Source organism: Monodelphis domestica, chromosome 1, assembly GCF_027887165.1.
Source record: "Monodelphis domestica isolate mMonDom1 chromosome 1, mMonDom1.pri, whole genome shotgun sequence".
NCBI lineage: Eukaryota > Metazoa > Chordata > Mammalia > Didelphimorphia > Didelphidae > Monodelphis > Monodelphis domestica.
In genome coordinates this window covers 276,570,397-276,591,965 of record NC_077227.1, presented here as the reverse complement: position 1 = coordinate 276,591,965, position 21,569 = coordinate 276,570,397, and the positions used below count along the sequence as shown (strand labels likewise).

At 35.0% G+C, this 21,569-nt stretch overlaps 1 protein-coding gene across 30 annotated transcripts in view; it reads right to left on the bottom strand.

Moving 5' to 3' along the window:
• Positions 1 to 21,569, bottom strand: part of FUT8 (fucosyltransferase 8) — a 461,812-nt gene that overhangs the window by 117,221 nt on the left and 323,022 nt on the right. For 29 of the 30 annotated variants that reach the window (XM_056810912.1, XM_007473055.3, XM_056810923.1 and 26 more), the window contains one exon: positions 3,277 to 3,391. In XM_056810912.1, the coding sequence (XP_056666890.1) occupies positions 3,277 to 3,391 (115 nt within the window). Of the gene's footprint in view, positions 1 to 3,276; positions 3,392 to 15,227; positions 15,580 to 21,569 lie in introns of those variants that run through there. The other variant, XM_056810928.1, reaches the window with a different exon arrangement.

Below are 21,569 nucleotides of genomic sequence, written 5' to 3'. Positions count from 1 at the left end.
GTGTGACTCTAAGCAAATCACTTAACCTCTGCTGGGTCTCAGTTTCCTCGACTGTGAAATGCAAATAATAATAGCACCTACTTCACAAGGTTGTGGTGAGGACTGAATGAAATAATATTTGTGGAAAGGGCTTGGCGCATAATAGGTGCTATAAAAATGCTTATTCCTTTGCATCTTATCAAATGCTTTATTAAAATATATGCAAATGATAGAGACAAAGATAGATCTCTATCAATAGATAGCTAAGATAGATAGACGTATAGATAGATAGATAGATAGATAGACAGACAGACAGACAGATAGATAGATGGGTAGAAAGCTATTGAACTTTTAGAGCTCTTCTAGGTTCAGGGATGGGAAAATGATTTTTGCCCTCAAGGAGACAATATTCTCTTGGGAGAATTCTTTACATACAAACATACATACATATATACATATATACATACACATAACATATATGTGTATATGTGTGTGTATATATATACTGTATAATTTGAATGTTACCCTAAAAACTACAATCCCCAGAAAAAAGTGCAATTCCCAGAACTACACCCTACTCAGGGGGAGAATTACATAATTGTCATAAAACTAAAAAATTTTTTAAGGAAGAAACATTTCAGGAAAAGGAACTCAATAACTCTTTGAACCTAGAAGATGAATTGTTTGAAGAAGGCACCATGAAGATGTCTGAAGAAACCTCCACAGTATAGTATAATTGATTAAACTGTGGAGGGTTGTGATACATTTTTTTTTGGTATGTATACTCTTATGCCAAAGGGGACTGCCCCCTAATTGGCTTTTTGTTTATGTGCCTAGCAATCATTGGTTTTGTTCTCTTTTCCTTTTATCCCCAAATTATTGTAATTTATAAGTTGGTTATGTTTACATGATCCATTGGGGAGACAAGTTTCCCAAAGGATCCCAGTGGGATTGTGTCATTTGAATCTGTTACCCTAAAAACTATGATTCCCTGCAAAACTACAATTCCCAGCAAAACTCCACTCACTTCCAGTCATTACGTGTTGACAGGATATAAATTGTGTAGAGTTCCATCTCTTTTTTCCTTCCTGTTGATGCTTTGATGGAGCGGGAATTTTTGAACGTGTAGAAAAATTTAGAAACATGCTTCTCTTTTGTCAGATAATAAACTTTAAAAAATAATACTTGAAGTATTGGAAAGTAATTTAAATCTTATATTACCTATATATGATGAAGCAGTTCATTCTGTGCAAAGGGAAAAGGGTTTGAACAAATCCACAGATATGAATGATAAAGAGGGCCAAGATAAAAAAATTAAGGTTTCTCTACTTTGGCTAGATTATAGTTTGTGAAAGTAGAATAAAGGCATGTGAACTCTAAACTAATCTAATATAAAGATGTGTTTATAAACTATAAGAAGTATCTTGTCAACTCGTTTCTATGCTGTCACAAAAGGAATTTCATATCCAAGCAATCAGTGGTTATTAGTTTATAAATATTTGTTTATTTCATTCATTAGACTGTGAGATCCCTGAAGGCAAGAACTATCTTTTTCTTCTTAAAACTTAGCAGAGTATCTAGCCACAGGGTAGGTGCTTAATAAATGTTACTTCCAATGTCTCTAGGAACAAGATTATCAAGGCAGAAATTCTCTTTTGTATCTATTTTTCTCTAAGAGTTCTGCCCCCCTTCAATACAGAAAGATCTCTCTTTTAGTACATAAAAAGACTTCATGCTCAAAGAACTTTTGAAAAAGTATTTTCTTCACCATAAAAGATTTTTTATACAAAACTCTTTTTTAAATACACAGAAATGACTCACACTGAAAACTGAATGAAAATGAGGATGTGTGGAATATGAATGATAAGGCTGAAAAGTAAAGAAAAAATTTTAAGGTTAAATTTGCTATAGCAATTTAAGGAGTTTTTAAAAAAACTACTTCTAGGTTAAAATCCTCAAAGGGATTTATAAGTTAGATTCTCTAATATGGAACAATAATCATCAGCAATCATATGCAAGAATTAGCACTTGAGTTAAGAACATTTGGCCACTTAAAATCAGGAGGAAAAAACACAGAAACTAACTGAAGCAGGTGGTAGGCACATGTTACAGTGGGGGTTTTGGGGGTGGGGATTAGATTGTGACCAGATCACAGCTTAAAGATAACATTTTTATGAGATAAAATTTAATGAACATGTGGAAATGGAAAACGCTCAGAAAACAGAGCTATTACCATTTTAAATGAGGATGACAGTTCTGCACCACCAGCTGTTTAGAGTTCATTGAATGAGTATCAAGTTGATAAGGGATAATTACCTCTTCCCTACAGGAGGTGAAGTGTTTCTCATTCTACAGACACCTCTGATGAATGGCCGTGAGAAAAAGAGAACAAAACTGCATGTCAAGATCAGTTTGGTTCTTATGGACTTCTTAAATTTTGGTTTTTCTATCTTTCCTAGCTTAGCTACAGGAAAACTTTGTACCTGAAATGCACATTTATATCCGGGTATCATTTTGGTTCAACCTCTTCCAATCTTAGAAGATAAGCAAAGGGGTAGGTAGGTGGCTCAGTGGACTGAGAGGCAAGCCTATATCCTAGGTTCAAATACAGACCTTAGACATTTCCTAGCTGTGTAACCCTGGGTAAGTTACTTTACCCCTACTGGCTAGTCCTTACCACTCTTCTGCCTTGGAACCAACACTCAGCATTCATTCTAAGACAGAAGAAAAGGCTTTAAAAAAGAAACACCTGCATGTCAAGATCAGTTTGGTTCTTAATATTTTCCTTAAAATATTGAATTTTCTATCTTTTCTAGTTTAACTGTATAAAAATTTGTTCCCTGAAATATATACTAGCATCAACTTCCCCAATCTTAGAAGATAATCAAAGATCACTACCCTCAATAACTATTTGTCAATGGCAATAGAAAGAAGCATTCAGACAGGGAAAGGACATTATATTATTAGTATCACTTTAATCTAATTATTCTTTTTTAATTATTAAAGAGTCTACTATGTGAGAAAACCAAATATAGTTGGAATCAGAGATATGATTAAGAAAAATCCATAAAATGATTCCACCATATGTGTTGTTTACTGTTTGGAATGTAAGCTCTTGGAGGGCAGAGGCTACTTTTGCTTTTATTTTTGTATTCCCAGTGCTTCTTTTATCCACAGGTCAACTGTGATTGCTGTTATATATATTTTTCTATGCTAAAAAGTTTACTTTTACAACCCTTTTTAGTGTTTTTGCTCATCCTCTTAATTCCAGCTTACTGCTTAACCTAACTTTCTTACCTGAAGATAGGTTATTCTCCTCTGGACCAATTCTGTCAGGCCTTTGGCTTCTTTTTCTCGCCAATCACCAGCTCCATCTGCTTGACTGAGGTAGTACAGATCTGTCATTATTGACCTATAAAAACAAGTTAACAACAGACATCTAACTCAAAAATATCATATCAGAAATCTAGGTAGAACTAATTAATAAAATCAGATCTTCGAATTTCATAAATATATCAAACACTTTGAGGTAATTAATATATGATAATTATCCTAATATTTACTTTTCATTTTTCATTGAGATGACAGAGTTGTATAATTGACCTTTAACATCCACATTCATTCCTAATGAATTTTTAGTATTGAGGCAAATATTTGTTCTAAGTATAGAAAATGGTCTACTTTATATCTTGGTGTAGAAGAGACAAAAATATTTAGAACACTAGATGAAACTTCAAACAGTACCTATTTCTAAATTCTAAAGGCAGTTTTTCTAGCTTCTGCACATGTGTCCTCATATTTAGTCATCATGAGTAGCTGGAGAGATATAAAAAAGGGCAAGTTCTATCAGGACTCATATGTTGGTTCAATCTAATGAACTGGCTTTGAGGTATTTGCTTAAATTTTATTAGAATGTGTACAAAATCACAGAGACAGAAGGAAAACCAGGAACAAGCAAGAAAGCAAAGTTACAGGTTGAATGTATCATATTCTTAAAAATTAAGCTGTACTGAACAGAGATCTGTAGTATCACATATAATGGTGACTGGCCAAAGAGCCCAGTCTTTATGAGCATGCAAAGGGTGCCTCTGATGCAAGTCCCCATATGGAAGGTGCTGAGGAGCTTGCTTCTGGAGAGAGTCATAATGACAGATAATGGCAACATCTTAAGGGAGATCTGGAGCATTAGAAGATTTCTGTTACTTGTTCTGATTTGCCACCCAAGTGGCAAGGAAGAACCTATCTGATGAGCTGCAGTTACAGAGGTGATATTGGTGGGGAGACAGATATTCAAATAGCACTAATCAACACTAGTCAACCTGGTTCCATTCTCTCTCTTTAACATCTTCTAGGCTGATGGCATTCCATTAGTGGCCCAATTTTACCACATATCCTTCAACATTTACCAACTTAGTAGTCAAGGAATGGAGCTTATGCTTGGTTCTGCAGCTAGCCCAACACCTGAGGAGCCAGAAGCAGCAATCTTTGGGACCCACCCCAATGGCAGCTAAGACAAAAGCTCAGCCAGCAGAGATGCTGCCTTTGGAAATGAACTTGGTGGGATCAATGCCATGTAGAAACTACATTAAGTCTGATCTTGCTTTCCCCCAGAGACCAAGGTGATATAATGCAGAGAAAGTCTCTGATGTTGGGAAGAAGTGATTGCATTATTATTCTTGATATAACTTGTAAGCAAATATCTCTTTATGAAAGCTAATTTATGTTAACTGGTTAAATAATCATTAGCAGTTAACAGCAGGGAGAGTGGGCCTGGAGGAAAACACACTAGATTGGAGGTTCAAGGTGATATCATTATAAAAGGGAAACCCCAACCTTCCAATTATAACCAGAGGATGCTGAGAAGGCAATGATGCCAGGCTTGGTTTGGGAAAGCAAGGCAAAAGATATGCTCACTATGCATGCAGCTTTTTTTTCTGGAAATTCCCATTTTATTTGATGTTTGTTAAATTCAGAATAAAATACACATATTTTTTTTTAAAGACAGTAAGAATTCCAAGAAATAAGACAGTGTAACATGATTACAGGTAAGATTTCTCTATTGTTTGAATAAGTCCCTTTTCATGGCTGTAGCAAAAAGACATCTGTGTTGAGATACTGACACCCCATTTCCCATCTTTGTGCCTTTGCAGTGGCTGTTCCTCATGACTAGAGTCCTTTCCCTCCCATCATCTGACTCTTAACATTTCTGAATTCTTTCAAGATTTAGTATGAATGCCATCTGAAGGAGGCCTTCCCAATTCCCCTGCCTACTTGAGCCTTCCTCTCAGTGTTACCTTCCTCCTGCTCTCTATGTACCTATTTCATCACATGTTGTTTCTCTCATTTGTAGGTAAGATCCTGGAAAACTCACCAGAAATGTGTCTTTGCCTTTTTTTTTGCATCTTTAGGGCTTACACGGTGTAAATAGTATAAATATAGTATAAATGCTTAGTGATTGGATGACATAAGCAGGGTTTGAAACCAAGAAAAAGAGTGATGTTGTGAACAGTGCACAGAACTGGAGAGATTGCTGTGCACTCATGCAGCCTCAGAGAACTATGTGCCTTAAGGAGCTAAAGCCAAATGGTAATATTGACAATGGCAACTAGGGCACAATGGGGAAAATCAGAATCTTGCCCCTACCAGTACTAGACATACCAATGAGGCAGGAAAACATGTGCATCGGGGAATAACAAGACAAAGAACCACAAAAGAAAGGAAAAATGGCAGACTTTGCTCTTGTTGGTACTAAAGAGACCTTTCAGAGAAATCTTGTTGAAATGGAAAGAGTTATGAATTTTGAGTCAAAGGAACTGGGATTGAGTCCTAGATTTGCCATCACCTACAACTTGTATAACTTTGAACAAGTCATCAAACATCTCTGGGCCTAACTGCTCACATTTGTAAATGAAGGGGTTGGACTAATTTTAATTTATGATCTTTTGCTGGTACCATGAGACACATTTGGTCTGGGGGGAGAGGGGGAAGAGTATTCACCAGAAAGAAGAGAAGGCTTAATGTCCTCTCAAAAGGTGGGAGGGTTTCTGATGGTTAAAGTACTCAAGCAAAATGTATTCTGTATTTTTGGAGAATAACCCAAAATTTATCCTATATTCAACAACATGTTAGACTGAGCAGTTGCAGAAAATCTGGAGACTCTTCAGGAAGTCAAATGTTCCTTTTGCAATACTTCCATATTGGTCATTGCTGCAAGACAATACTGATATAAATCCAAAACCCCAAATAAAACCATAAAATAAATTAATGTGGAAGACAGTATGCTTTGATCTGCATCTGGCTCCAGCAGTTCTTTCTCTGAAAGTGGATAGATATCTTTGTCATCCTCCAGAATTGTCCTATTGCCGAGAGTAGCAAAGTCTTTCACATTCACAGTTCATCATCGTAGAATATTGCTGTTACTGTGTACAACATTCTCCTGAATCAGCTTATATAATGCTGTAATTTAGGAGATTTAATTATTAAGAAAAACAGAAATATTTAAGGTATAATCTAGGTACTGTGGCTTTAAAAATAATAGGATCAGAGACTTAAAGCTAGAAGGGTTCTTAAAAGTTTGTCTAGATCAGTGACTCAAATAGAAATGGGGATCATCAATTGGTACATAAGGATTCCTTCAGGCTACATATTGACTTAGATTTAAAATGTAGTGTTATCTCTATTTTATTGGATTTTTGTTTAATTTGTTATGTATATCCCAATTACATTTAAATCTCAATCGGGTCACACTTGAGAATATCATGCAGTCTACCAGCCTTATGTTTGACATCTTTCTCATTTTAGAGGTAAGGAAAATGAGGTCTATAGAGTTGATTTAACTTGTCCAAAGTCATTCAAATAGTAAGTAGTTGAGTGGGGATTTAAACTCGTCTTCTGATACCCCATCAAATGGTCTTTCCCATACTCTTTCAAAAAGCTTACAATCAAATACTGGGTAAGAGAAAAAGAAGGACCTTCATATAAGTAATTACTAATAATACATCAGCATATATGACTAATTCAAAGAAGAGGCTCACATAAAGTACTCTTTGAAATCTAAAGAGAGAGAGGTCATTTTTAACAAAGGAACATGAAAAGCTGCTTATCTGCACTGAGGACTGAAATAAGGAAGAGAGGGGTTTCAGCAGATGAAAATGCAGAGGGATTTTTAGGTGTTGGGTACTACAAGAGCAAAGGCAGAGATGGAACAAAAGAGGATAAAAACATAAGATGAACAACAGAGACACATTAGGAATATTATTAAGATAGCATTGTGAAGGATGGATTCTACTCGGGACAGTCTGAAAGCAGGAAGCCCAGATGAGGATATTACAAAAGTCCCTAGCCTAGGAAAGAAAAATACTAAAGAGATAAAAGCAACCAGATTTGGTAACTTACTGGCTGAGATATCTTATGGGAAGGATGGAATTGGTGGAGCAGGAAGTCAAGGAAAGAATATAAGCCTATATAACTGAGGGCATGGTGTTGCCAATTAATGGAAAGAAAGAAATTAAGTGGAAGTAACTTTTGGGGGAAAAATTCTTTATTAGCAGAGAATTTAGTTTTAGACAGCAAAGAGAGGAACTGATCTAACATGTAGTTTAAAATACAGAATAGGAGATCTGGAGGGAAGTTTAGATGGAGAAAGATTTGGGAGTTGCCAAGGAGATATGTGTCATGAGAGAAATTTGAAGCCATAGGAATTGAGATCATTAAGGGAAAGAGTAAAAGAAAGCTTAAAAACTAACACTGGGACCCCAAAGAGATATTAAGGAAAAAGACTTGTACAAGAATATTCATAGCTGCGCTCTTTGTGGTGGCAAAAAATTGGAAAATGAGGGGATGCCCTTCAATTGGGGAATGGCTGAACAAATTGTGGTATATGTGTTGGTGATGGAATACTATTGTGCTAAAAGGAATAATAAAATGGAGGAATTCCATGGAGACTGGAACAACCTCCAGGAAGTGATGCAGAGTGAAAGGAGCAGAACCAGGAAATCATTATACACAGAGACTGATACACTGTGGTACAATCGAAGGTAATGGACTTCTCCATTAGGGTCAACGCAATGTCCCTGAACAATCTGCAGGGATCTAAAAAACACTATCCACAAGCAGAGGATAAACTGTGGGAGTAAAAACACAGAGTAAAAGCAACTGCTTGACTACAGGGGTGGAGGGGATATGACTGAGGAGAGACTCTAAATGAACACTCTAATGCAAATACCAACAACATGGAAATGGGTTCGAATCAAGAACACATGTGATACCCAGTGGAATCATGCGTCGGCTATGGGGGGGGGGGGATGGAAAAGAAAATGATCTTTGTTTCCAATGAATAATGTTTGGAAATGACCAAATAAAATAATGTTTAAAAAAAAAAACTAACACTGGGGAACCTTAATATCATTAAAATGTGGAAGAAGGTAGAAAAACCAACAGTGGAGACAACAGAGTAATCTAAGAAGTAGTGAGAAAACCATGAAAGCAAAGTATCAGGGAAAAAGGAGTGATCAACAGAGTCAAATGTTGGGAGGGGGTACTGAATTATAAAGATGTAGAAAAGAGTTGTTTTAGCAGATTAGTGAAGATAAAGCAAGATTATAAAATTACAAGAAGTAATTACTCAGGAAATTAGAATACTGAAAAAAAATATTGTTAACCTTTACCTTCCATTTTAGAATCAATACTATATTTTGGTTCCAAGGCAGAAGAGCATTAAGGGCAATTTGCCCAGGTTTACATGCACATTATGAAAGGGAATTCTTTGTTCTCTTTGACTTTAAACTTGTGAAAGGGAATCCTTTATTCTCTTTGCCTAGTTGGAGCTAACACTTAAGGTTAATAATGTAAATACCTCACTAAATTGTGAAGACAGGATTAACTCTTTATCTACCTTTTGATTGAATCAATACAAGCTTGAACTAGTTGGAGGAGCTCACAAACAACTTAGTCAATTCGCATCCTACCTAGTGCTAGGTGAGAAGCAAGCAAGACACTTGGAAGACCTACACCCCTTTTAAAAACTCTATCAGTCAGAAACTTGTTCTTTTAAGAATTCACAAGAGTTCACACCCTCAGAAACTCAATCACTCAGTAACTTCTAAGAGTTCACACCTTCAGAAACTGTGAACCCCCTGGGCAGTGCTAGGCAATTTTGGAAACCGATTGGCCCCTGTGAAGAGGGACAAAGACAAGGAGTCACCATAAAGGCAATCCCTGAACTCAATCTGGAGAAGATTGAAGAGACTATCTTCTGGAGGTAGTCTTCTAACTGGGAGACTCTTCAAGGGAGCTTGCTGGAGACTGGCTTGGATTGTGGGCTTGGAGTAGGCTTCAATTTAGACTCCAACTCCTGGATTACTTCATTGGGTAAGTGAAAGGCAGACTACTTTCCTAGTTTTCTAAGAGACTAGCTACCATATTAGAAGAGGCCAGGTGGTTACTCACCACAAGCCTTCCTGGCTGAGAGCTTTTAGGTTGCTATCCCCCTCACATTTCTCTTCTTTATTATTCCCTGTCTTTTTGTAAATATTTGTGAACAAATTTCCTGACTCAAGATATAATATTGGCGACCACACAATTTCATAAAATTATTGTCCAACAATTAAATTTAACACTTACAGTAGGAGCTGCCCCCAGAATACTCATTAGAAATGTAAAGGAGATGATATATGAGAATAGCTTGAGAGAATAAATATTTTTAGCACAGATAAGTGGAAGATACCTCTAGAGAGGGAGAAATTAGAAACACATAAGAGAGGATGACTGATGAAGCAAGATCACCACAGAGATTAAGGGTTTGGGATCCCCATGAGGAGATTCTCAACCTGACATATTTATAAACTTTTAGAATTATTGCCAATTTCTTCATAATATAATCAGATTTAAATTTTAAAAACATATTCGAGACCACTAAATCTAACCAACCCCCCCCATTTTAAAATTAAGAAACCGAAAAGCTGTAAGGTTAAGTGACTTGCTCAGAGTCCCAAAGCCAATAAGTGTCTGAAGCAGTTTATTAACTAATCTCTTCCTAACTCCAAGGATAGACTATTAATCATTTTATCACCTAGTTTTTAGTCTCTTATTTTCATAATCAGTAGAGATGATGTTCAAAGGGCCAACTCAAAGGATGCAACAAGGTATGAATAAAAGAGAATAATGCAATAGTTAAGAGTTTTCATTTCTGATGAGACACAGCACATGTTATATCAGATAACTTGTCATATTGGGGAGGGAAAGGAAAGGAAGGGAGGCAAAAAGAGAATCTTGATGGCAAAATATCAGAAAATAAAATTTTAAAAATGTTTCTAGGAGTAATTGGGAATAAAATATAAATAAATAAATAAACTAATGTCCAAATTGGGGTGGGGGAAGGAGATAGAGACAGAGACAGGGAAGAGTAGAGTTTATTTGTTTCTCTTTTTTAAAACAATTTGTGGCACAAGTCACTAAAGAAATTAGCTTAAGACAATCTATCAGTCTACTCCAAAGGCCATTCACAACATTATAAACAGTCAAATAAAGAGAAATGTGAGCTGCTGGTTCCATAATCACCTCTTCTTGTTCATATAAAAAAACCTTCCACATTGAACCATGAAGGCTATGGTACCATAACCAGGAATTGTGATAGTTGAACTTCCATATTCCCTAAAAAAAGCTTCTGATTAGATGAACTTCAAAAACACCTTTACGTTATTTCTAACACTGCCAAGTGTAAACTATTATAACATTTCCTAATAATACTGCAAGAAAAAAGAAAAAAAAATATATATATAGGTATGTAGTGATATGTAATATCAATTATAAATAATATAGGCATGATATGCATATATGATATATATGCCATATGTGACATATACATATTTGATGAAAATAGTTAATAAATTTAAATAGTGCTTAAAGGTTTGTAAAGCACTTTATACCTGTTAACTTATTTTATACTCTCAACAGCCCTGTGAAGTAGAGAAGCTAAATATATTTTAATCAGCCCCCATTTGTTGTCACCATATCCCTAAATCCCATAACATCCATGAGGAAAGTCAACAAAAATTTATTCCAATATTAATAATAATAATAATTAATAATTAAGCTATAGAGTCATTCATATGAAAGTAGTGGTCTCCCAATAAAAGGAGCACTTTAGAGTATAATTAATTTTTATTTTTTAAACCAGTATGTTTTTTTATTTTAAATTTTATTTTTTAAACCAGTATGTTTCTTCCACCCAAATTCTACATTTATGTCTCAAGAGCTAAAAATGAGCTATTATATTGATATATTAAATAAAACCATTACATTGTCCATAGCTAACACCTAATACCTTTTAATAGTCCCACTGAATAATACAATGTCATTAATAAGAAACACATGCACGTTAAAAATCAGTGCCATAGTTCATAATATTCATACTAAGTTGTTACTGTGTCTGACTGAATTAACAATGGACTGGCTCATATAAGGGCCTGACACAGTAGGGTTGTTATCAGGTGCTGCATTTTAAGCATTTGTTTAAATGTATTCACATTAGTAACTAACAAAAAACTTTATAACTTGGTTATATCCATTTTCAACATCTATAAACAAGGTAATGGGGAAAGAAAGAATAAGATTATTAATCAAATTTTTCTTACTTATTATTCTCAATTAAGAATCTGAACATTTGAGGGATGGAGTTAAGATGGTGGCTTAGAGGCACCAAACATTCAGACCTCTGAAAACCCTTCCTTACAGATTACAAAGTAAATACTCCTAGGGGACTGAAAAGCAAACCTAACAACAAGACAGGGCCTGATGGACTGAACTTAAAAGGTATACCCAAAAAGCCAGAATTCGAGAACACTCCAAGGGGCAGGAAGAAGGAAGGTCCCAGGACTCCTCCCCCACCTAGAGCGCTAAGCCTCCAGTGGCAGCTGGAATCTCTGGGCGGGCAAAGGAACTGGTCTGGATGGAGCACCTTGCGGGCAAAGCTGTACAAGACTCAGAGCATCCAACACAGGCAGTGGGGAAGCACATAGAGAAGGAGTGCAGAGCTGGCAGCAGTTGCAGCAGCAGATACAATCCATATTAACTCCCCCCACCTCCCAGCCCTTACACAGGTTTTGGCCTCAAGGCACATCGAGCAACCCAGCCATCTCAGAGGGTAGGGAAGCTCAAGCTCCCACACCCTTCCCCCACAGACTGCACTGAGAGATTTACTGACAAAAAGCCAAGGTTGAAGACAGAAAGAAAAGCCCAAACCACAAAAAAAGAAAAAAATGAGAGAAGCAAGAGCTCAGGCAACTGCAGGGAGGAAAGAAGGGGTAAATGTAAGCAAACAACAGAAAAAGAAAAAAGAAATTACAATTGACAGCTTCTATACAGGCAATGAACAAAGAGCAAATGGAAAGGAGAAGGATGAGGGAACACCAAGCAAAAAAACAGAAAACTCAGCAAATTGGATATAGTTTCTTGAGGAACTCAAAATATAATTCAAGACACAATTTAGACGAACTGAAGGTGAATGGGAAAAGAACTTAAAAACTAAGATAAATCATCTAGAAATAGAGGCACTTGAACTAAAACAAGAAAATAGTGTCTTGAAAGCCAAAATCAACCAGTTTGAAAATGAGGCAAAGAAGATGAAAGATGAGGCAAAGAGGATGAAATATGACCTCCAATGAAAATTAGACCAGAAGGAGAAGGATGACCAAAAAGTCAGAGATCAAATCCCTTTATTCTTTAAGAACCAGAATACAACAATTAGAAGCAAGTGATTTCACAAGGCAGTAGGACACTATAAAACAAAATCAAAAGAATGAAAAAATTGAGGAAAATAGGAAGATATGAAGTAGCAGAAGATTTAGAAAATTGTTCCAGGAGAGACAAATTAAGAATCATTGGTCTACCAGAAGACCATGACAAAAGAAAAAGCATGGACATTACACTACAGGAAATTGTTCAAGAAAACTGCCCTGATATTCTAGAACAAGAGGGAAAAGTGGACATTGAAAGAATCAACAGATCACCTCCTGTACTTAATGCCCAACTGACAGCACCCAGGGATGTTATAGTCAAATTCAAGAACTATCACACCAAGGAAAAAATATTTCAAGCTGATAAGAAGAAGTCATTCAGATACCACAGAACTACAGTGAGAATAACACAGGATTTGGCTGCATCTACACACAAGGACCAATAGGCATCAATATGATATTCTGGAAAGGAAGGGAACTATATTTACAACAAAGAATCAACTACCCAGCAAAATTGACTATATTCTTACAAGGAAAAGTATGGTCATTTAACAAAATAAAAGAATTTCAGGCATTTGTAAAGAAAAGACAAGACGTGAACAGAAAATTTGATGTCCAAGCACAGAATTGAAGAGAATCATCAAAAGGTAATTAAAGAAGAGGAGAAAAAAGAAAAAAAAACAACTTTTTCTTTAAGTGACCCAATAAGTTAAAATGATATGTATCCCTATAAGAAAAGAGGTCATTGGTAACTCTTAAAAATTGTTATTATCACCTGGGCAGCTAGAAGAATTTTACTTAGAAGGAACAGTGACAAACTATAGGATTAAATGCCAAGACATAAATATGTACGTAGATGTATGCATGCATATATATATATATATACACAAAAAAAAAACTAGAGTTTAAAAAAAGAGGTTAATACTAAGAGAAATGGCTAATGAAAAAAATGGGGTAAATTTATATGTCACAAAGAGGCGCACAGCAAGAGTGGGGAGAACACCAATACACTGGAAGGGTAAAGAGGTTGGAGATAGGAAATACTCAACTCTTAAATGCACTGAAATTGACTCAAAGAGGGAAGAACAATCCAATCCATTGGAGCAGAGAATTGATTTGCGCCCTATAGGGAAGTAGAAGGGTAACAAATGGACTGGTGGGGAGGGAAGCAGTACAAGGAAGAGAGAGGGTGAGGGGGTAGTTTAAAAACACTGTGAAGAAAATAAGGGGGGAATAAGAAGGGAGGGGGGTAGAAACAAAAGTAAAACAAAAGTAGGAATTAGGGGGACTGATTAAAAACAAAACATTGGTGTAGAAGGAAATAGTGAAAGAAAAAAAAGGCAGGACTAGGAGTAGAAATCAAAATACCAGGAATGCAGGGATGGTTCAATATTAGGAAAACCATCCACATAATTGACCATATCAACAAGTAAACTGACAAAAATCACATGATTATTCCAACAGATGCAGAAAAAGCCTTTGATAAAATACAACACCCATTCCTTTTGAAAACACTAGAAAGCATAGGAATAGAAGGGTCTTTCCTAAAAATAAACAGTATATATCTAAAGCCATCAGCAAACATCATCTCCAATGGGGACGAACTAAAAGCCTTCCAAATAAGATCAAGAGTGAAACAAGGATGCCCATTATCATTTCTATTATTTAACATTGTACTAGAAACAGTAGCAGTAGCAATTAGAGAAGAAAAAGAAATTGAAGGTATTAAAATTGGCAATGAGGAGACCAAGCTATCACTCTTTGCAGATGATATGATGGTTTACTTAAAGAACCCCAAAGAATCAACCAAAAAGCTAGTCAAAATAATCAACAATTTTAGCAATATTGCAGGATACAAAATAAACCCACATAAGTCATTAGCGTTTCTCTATATCTCAAACACATTGCAGCGGCAAGAATTAGAAAGAGAAATCCCATTTAAAATCACCCTAGACAATATAAAATACTTAGGAATCTATCTATCTGGACAAACACAGGAACTATATAAACACAAATACAAAATGCTCTCCACATGATTAAAAATAGATCTAAAGAATTGGAAAAACATCAACTTCTCATGGGCAGGATTTGTAGTTTTTCGAGGGATTGAAAAGGGGAAGCTCTAAACCTTGAAATTCTGGCAGGAAAACCTCTTCCTTGCGCTTATTGGCTTCATTTCTTAAAACATAGTCTTAGTGAGATGCCTGGGGACAAGGAAATGAGAAGACAAATGACTTACCTCTGATTATGCTAGTTAGTCTCTATCAGAGGCATGACTTGATTCCAAATCTTACTGACTCCAACATGTGGACCTCTGCCCCCCATACTGTGTTGTCTTTAGAGCCAGCTAGGAAGATATTTTTACTCCACTTTACAGAAAAGAAAACCAAAATTCATAAGTGATAAGCCTAAATGGCTACCAAGTGGCAGAACAACGACAATAACCTACATCTCCTAGTTAAAAGTTGTCTCATTACATTATATAGATTCATGTTTTTTTTTTAAAACCCTTACCTTCCATCTGAGAAGCAATGCTATGTATTGTTTCCAAAGCAGAAGAGCAGTTAGAACTAGGTAATGGGGGTTAAGTGACTTGTCTAGTGTTACACAGCTATGAAGTGACTGAGGCCACATTTAAATCCAGGACCTCCCATTTCTAGGCCTGGTTCTCTATCCACCAAGCTTCCTAGCTCTCCCCCTAGATGGAGTCATTTTGATATAGTCAACACCTGAAGGAATTCCTAGCCTGATTAAAGCTGGCACAGTCTTTAACTTGTAGGAACTCAGAGATTAAAGATATAAGCAGAGATGCAATAGATGAGAAAGCACTTATGGACATTAATGGAAATTAGGTTGGACCATCAATGTTGGCTTATATCTAAACAATTTTCACGTTCTGATTCTATGCCTGCAATATCACTAGCAGTCCTCTCCTTCTCTATACTCACACAACTGATATCCTAGTTCAAGTCCTCATTATATCTCACCTGGACTAACTAATGAATCATCTTCTTAATCGTCTCCCTGCTTCCAGTCTCTGTTTTCTCCCATCCATCTTTTGCACAACTGCCTAAAGAGTTTTCTTAAAATACAAGTTACTCCTCTACTAAAGAATTTTCAGTGATTCCCTACTGACCTGGGATAAAATACAAATTCATTATTCTGGCATTTGAAACTCTTCATAAACGGATGCTAACCTACTTTTATAGACATCTGTAATGATTTCCCTTCATGCAGTCCACTTTCTGACCAAAGTAGACTCCTTGCTCTTCCCTAGATAGGGTATTATATAACAAGAGTCTCTGCTTTTGCACACTCTTTTCTCCCATGTGACTGGAATTCATAGTCTTATCACTTCCATTTCTTAAAATCTTTAATTTCCTTTATGGTATAATCAAGTGACCCTTCCTACTAGAAGCCTTTTTAGTCTTCATATTTGTTTGTGTTCTGCTCCATCAAAAATCTTGGATTTACTTATCTCTGTACCTATTGTATGTCCCAGTAGAATGTAAGCCTTGTTGTGGTGTAGTTGTTATAGTCATATCTGACTTCATAAAACACTTTATCTGTCAATAGGTTTACACCTCAATAGGAATGTAAGTCTATGGTGTATTAAAGGAATTTTTGTATTTATTTTTGCATTCCTAGAAAAGCTTGACTAATATTTGTTTAATTTAATTACAGTCTTGAATGGTCAGGATTTGGATAGCTAAACAAGTAATTTTATCGATAGATAAAATATCTTGAGTAAAGGCAAAAGGAGAGAAATTAGTATTTGAATATTTCTAAAGAGTAGTAATTACCAGATATGTGTAAGTAAAGAAATCCAGTTTGGTATATTACTAGGTAATTTTTTTAAAAAAGGTAAGAATATGAGGAATTCAGAGAAGCTCAAGAAGAATTATATGTACAATGAAATGTGCAATACAGTGGTGCAATGAAAAGAGTTCTGGGCCTAGAGTTGAGAAAACTCATCTTTCTGAGTTCAAATCTGGCCTCACTCACTTGTGATCCTGGGCAAGTCACTTCACCCTGTTTGCCTCAGTTTCTTAATCTATAAAATGAGATGGTTAAGAAAATGGCAAACCACTCAAATTTTGTGAAGAAAATTAAGTCAGATTTAATTAAAAATGACAATACAGGAAAAGACTGTATACACAGATTATAATACTATAAATGAAAATAAAATAAAAATGAGACCAAATGACATTTGATTATAAAGACTAACCTTAACCCAAGAAAAGAGAATGGGGAGATGAGAACCCATTCACTTCAGTTGGAGAAGTGGGATACAATGTGCATACAACGCCACATATACTCTCAGATATAGATACTGTCAAGTTGCTTTGTTTTTTCTTTGTTACAGGGGAAGATTTATTGAGAGGAGAAGAGGGAGAAGAAATGATTGTGATATCAAAATAAATCAATAACCCTTTAAAATTTTTTAAAAAAGAAACATTAGTCAGGTAGTAGGATGCAGAGCTAGAACTGAAAGAAACTAGAATAGGGAACATGAAAGAGCTATTGCAAAAAAGGGCTAGTCAGGATCTGGACTAGAGGCATAGTGACTGAGAGAATGGAAAAGGAGAAAATCTGAAAGATACTTCAAAGCAAGGATAATGAAGCATGGTAGCAATGGACTTGATGTATCTATTGAAGAAGTGGCTAAATTCAGAGATAATTCTAAGACTTCATCCTTGTGATAAGAATGGGACATATAAATAGAAATAGTCAATTAATATATATTAATTTAAGTTGGTTACTTAATAAACATAGCCTTTGATTCACATAGCCTTTGATGCAGTAAATAGCCGCTATACTACTAACAATATATTCCAGAAGTTTTGGTTTTAATAAAAATAAGCATGGTGGTTTTTCTACTTATCTTCTTTACTTTTTCTTTAAAAAATACTTTGTCTTTAAAAAATACTTTGTCTTTAAAAAATACTATTTGTTAAATGGGATAGCTTTCGGGGAGGAGGGGGAAATGCTAGAGGAAACTATGTTGATGTAAAAAAATAAAACATCAATAAAAAACTTATTTTTGAAAAAAGAAAATAATGATAGCTTACATGTATATAAAAAAACTTTATCGTAGCAAAATACTTCCTTTTCATTATTTACTTTAGGAAATAAAGGAGATTACATACGAAGAAAAAACTCACAGGTTTAAATACACATTTTAAGAAAAAGCAGGAAAGGATGTGATCCTCAGTCAGGATAATGAATTCTTTCCATTTCAAAGGTAGTATTATATTAGAAATGAATATAGTAGTCAAGAATTGACAACATGCTTCACCAATTTTGCTCATTCAAGGATGGTCCTTATGAATCATCTGGCACCAGAAATATATTACAAAGTCTATGAATGCCCAAGTGGACAGTTTATTTTCTGTGTATAGAGCAAATTCCAAAGAATGATAATAAGGATACGTAAACTAATTAGTTTATGTTTATGTGTCACTACTATACTCGGGCTTCTACAATCACTTGGTAAGGGTACTGACTATCTTCATTAGGGGCTGTTATACCAAAAGGGGCAGCAAGGTGGTGAAGTGGACAGAGTGCCAGGTCTGGAGTCAGGAAGATTCAAATATGGCCTCAGATACTTACTAGCTGTGTGACTTGGGAAAGTCACTTATTCCTGGTTCCCTCAGTTTCCTCATCTGTAAAATGATCAGGAGAAGTGGCAAACCCCTCCAACATTTTTGGATAAAAAAAAATTTTTTCAACAAAATGTATTTCTTTGAGCCTAACAAAGTGAGAATTTCTAATATTCTTTCCTGTCATATCTAAGTGGCTAGTGTGGTAGTGTTTTTAAAGTTTTAGTGATGCCTTTTTCAAAATTCATTTCTGGCACTATGCCTTCCTGACCAGTCTCTGCACTGCTGTAACAAAAATAAAGAGATATAGTGAACTCATTTTATTGTTTTTATTGTTTTAACCTAATTAAGGATGTGATTCTTCTAAATATTTGTGCAATTAAGAAAACCTTCACATTCTTATTTTGATACATTACATCTTACAGGAAACTACTTTATTGATCTTATTATATAGGCTGGGAGTCAGCACAGCAAACATTTGGCTTCTCTTTAGAATTTTCTAGTTCTTTTTTCTGAACTCCTCAATCCTAATTCTTCTGTGTAAACAAAGACAAGTTGCTGATAATTTTCACACTCAAAAAAGTATTTCAGATTTTGGGTAACTCTAGACAAGTTACATAACATTTCTACCACCAAATGTAAAATAGGGAAAACCTTTTCAATAGTATTTAGTTATTAGTATGATTCAATTGGAGCAGGAGTAGTGCTTAAAAATAAAAAATTATTCTTGGCTCAAAGGTTGTATGAAAACAGGTGATAGATTTGATTTGGCCACAGGCCATAGTTAACAGTGAGTTAAAAAAAAAATAGCCAATGCACAGTGGATCCAGGTTGGGTCTCATCTACAGTCAAACCAGTTGTAAGAATCTCCATTTTATTCACCTTGTAATAATTTTCTCATAACACATCCTAGACCAGCCTCAGAAGAGGGACACTATGCTAAGTCTTTTAACATTGTCCCTATTGATATCCAATTATAAAATCACATTCCTTACTTATTTAATTTCTTCTTGAGATCCTTAAAAAACCCAGAGGGTCTTTAAAAGATACATTTGTCACTGACTATTCACACATGGAGAAAATGAATAAATTTTATATCCATTCACTACTACTAGAAAAAAATAGTTTGGAGTTAGAATATAGTTTTTAGTTATTTGGTATGAGAATGGGAATGTCTAGGGAAAGAGAAAAGTGATTAAATAAAAACTATAAAAGGACAAATTTATAAAGCAGTTTAGGAGTGACAAAAAAATATTACTCACAACCTTGTGAAATAACCAAATACTATAATTTTCATTTTACAGATAAAACTGAGGCTCATAAAAGTGACAACTTGCCCAGTGTCATATAGGTGGCTAGGGACAGGGCTGAAAGTTGATTAACCTCTAGCAACCTTTTCACTCTAAAAAAATCATAGCTTTCATTTACATAATCATAGCTTTAAAGTATAAAATGTTCTTTATATGTGTATCAGCTAATTTAATCCTAATAAAATATTGTCATTTCTATTTTACAAATAGTGAAAATGGGTTTCAAACCAGAAGTATGAAAACATAAAACTATCACAAGTTAGTTCATTCAAAAATGCTACAATGTTTTGCCCAACATTCCTTCATCTTCTTGTAAAGAAATATAAAAACATTAAAGTTAAGAAAATATTTAAAATATTTTAAAAACACGGATCTTAACCTACATGTTAAGAAACATGTATTGCTTTATATAAATCTTTTATAAAATCTTCTTGAATTTTTTAATTAAATTTTTAAATTTTAAAAAATCTTTACATCTTTTTGAAAAAAAAAAAAAGATCAAATAGCATTCAACAATCCTCACCTACTAAAGCCTCTTTGAAATTGGTATATGGCATGGACCCACATTAGTTAACATGGCACCTAACACAAATACTACTTAATTTTTTAAATCAACAAAAATATAACATTAAAATATAGTATAAGAGGCAGGTAGATGGCTCAGTGGATTGTATAGCCAAGTATAGAAATGGGAGGTCCTGTGTTCAAATTTGATCTCATATACTTCCTAGCTGTGTGAGGTTAGACAAATCACTTAACCCCCATTGTCTATGTTCTTCTACCTTGGAACCAATAACAAGTATTGATTTAAAGACCAAAGTTAGTTTAAAACTAAAGTAATACAGAATAGTATAGCAACTAAAGTTAGTACAGTATTTCCCAACTTACAACACAAAGAATTGGTGCCATTCAATCCCTCAACAAAAATGTTCCCAAGTTCTTTTTTTGTGCACATGGTTGAATGAAATGACTATTGATCCTATTTTTCCCTATAAAAAATAAAGAAGAAAAGTTGAACTACTATCACAACTTGGTGAAGTACAGACACTCAACACTATTAGTAATCTTCTTTACTACTAGAATATCTTCTGAATAATGCTGTGCTACAATGAAATTGATTAGTGTGGGCAAAAAGGAGACAATTGAAGGGCCTGCAAAGAGATTATATGACATAACTAGATAGTAAGAGATGGAATCTAAAAATAATGTAAAGCAAGATATATCTACGAAAATTATATTTGAATAAGTCTCAAAATATCTAGAAATTAATATATTGGATCAATTATTACATGAGATAATGATCCAAAATAATCTGATCTTGAATTAACAACATACTTTAAACAAACTGTAAAGGAAGGTCTATATTATTTGTTTGAATTAGAGCAACAATTTACTAATTACTAATTCAAGAATATGAAAGAATTAATAATACTTGATGTCCCACTAACCTTAACATTAATGTGTTGTGAAGATAGAATTAACTCTCCCTTTGTCTATTTTTAATTAATCAAATCAAAAACTTAACTCCTACTTGGTAGTGAGCTAACCATTAGATAAGAGAGCTCACAAGTCACTTACTAGTTCAAATCCCCAAGGCCACAAGCACTGCCTACTCCTTGGACACTGCTAGGCAAATTAGGAGACTGCAATTGGTTCCTGTAAAGAGGGGGAAGAGACAGGAAGTGACATGGAAAAGGGGGTATAAAATAAGAGACCAACATGGTCTGGGCTTTTTTCCTGCCTTGGGTATTGGAAAGACTCGTTCCTTGGAAATCATTCCTTCCTTGGTTTTTGGAGAGATTTTCCCCTTGGATTCTGCATCAATGAATAGAAGTGTAGAGACACACTTTCCATGGAGTCATTCTGCGTTGGTGGATCTCTGGCTGAAGACATCGCCAGGATTTCTGGCAGAAGATGCTACCGGGACTTCCATATGGAGATTG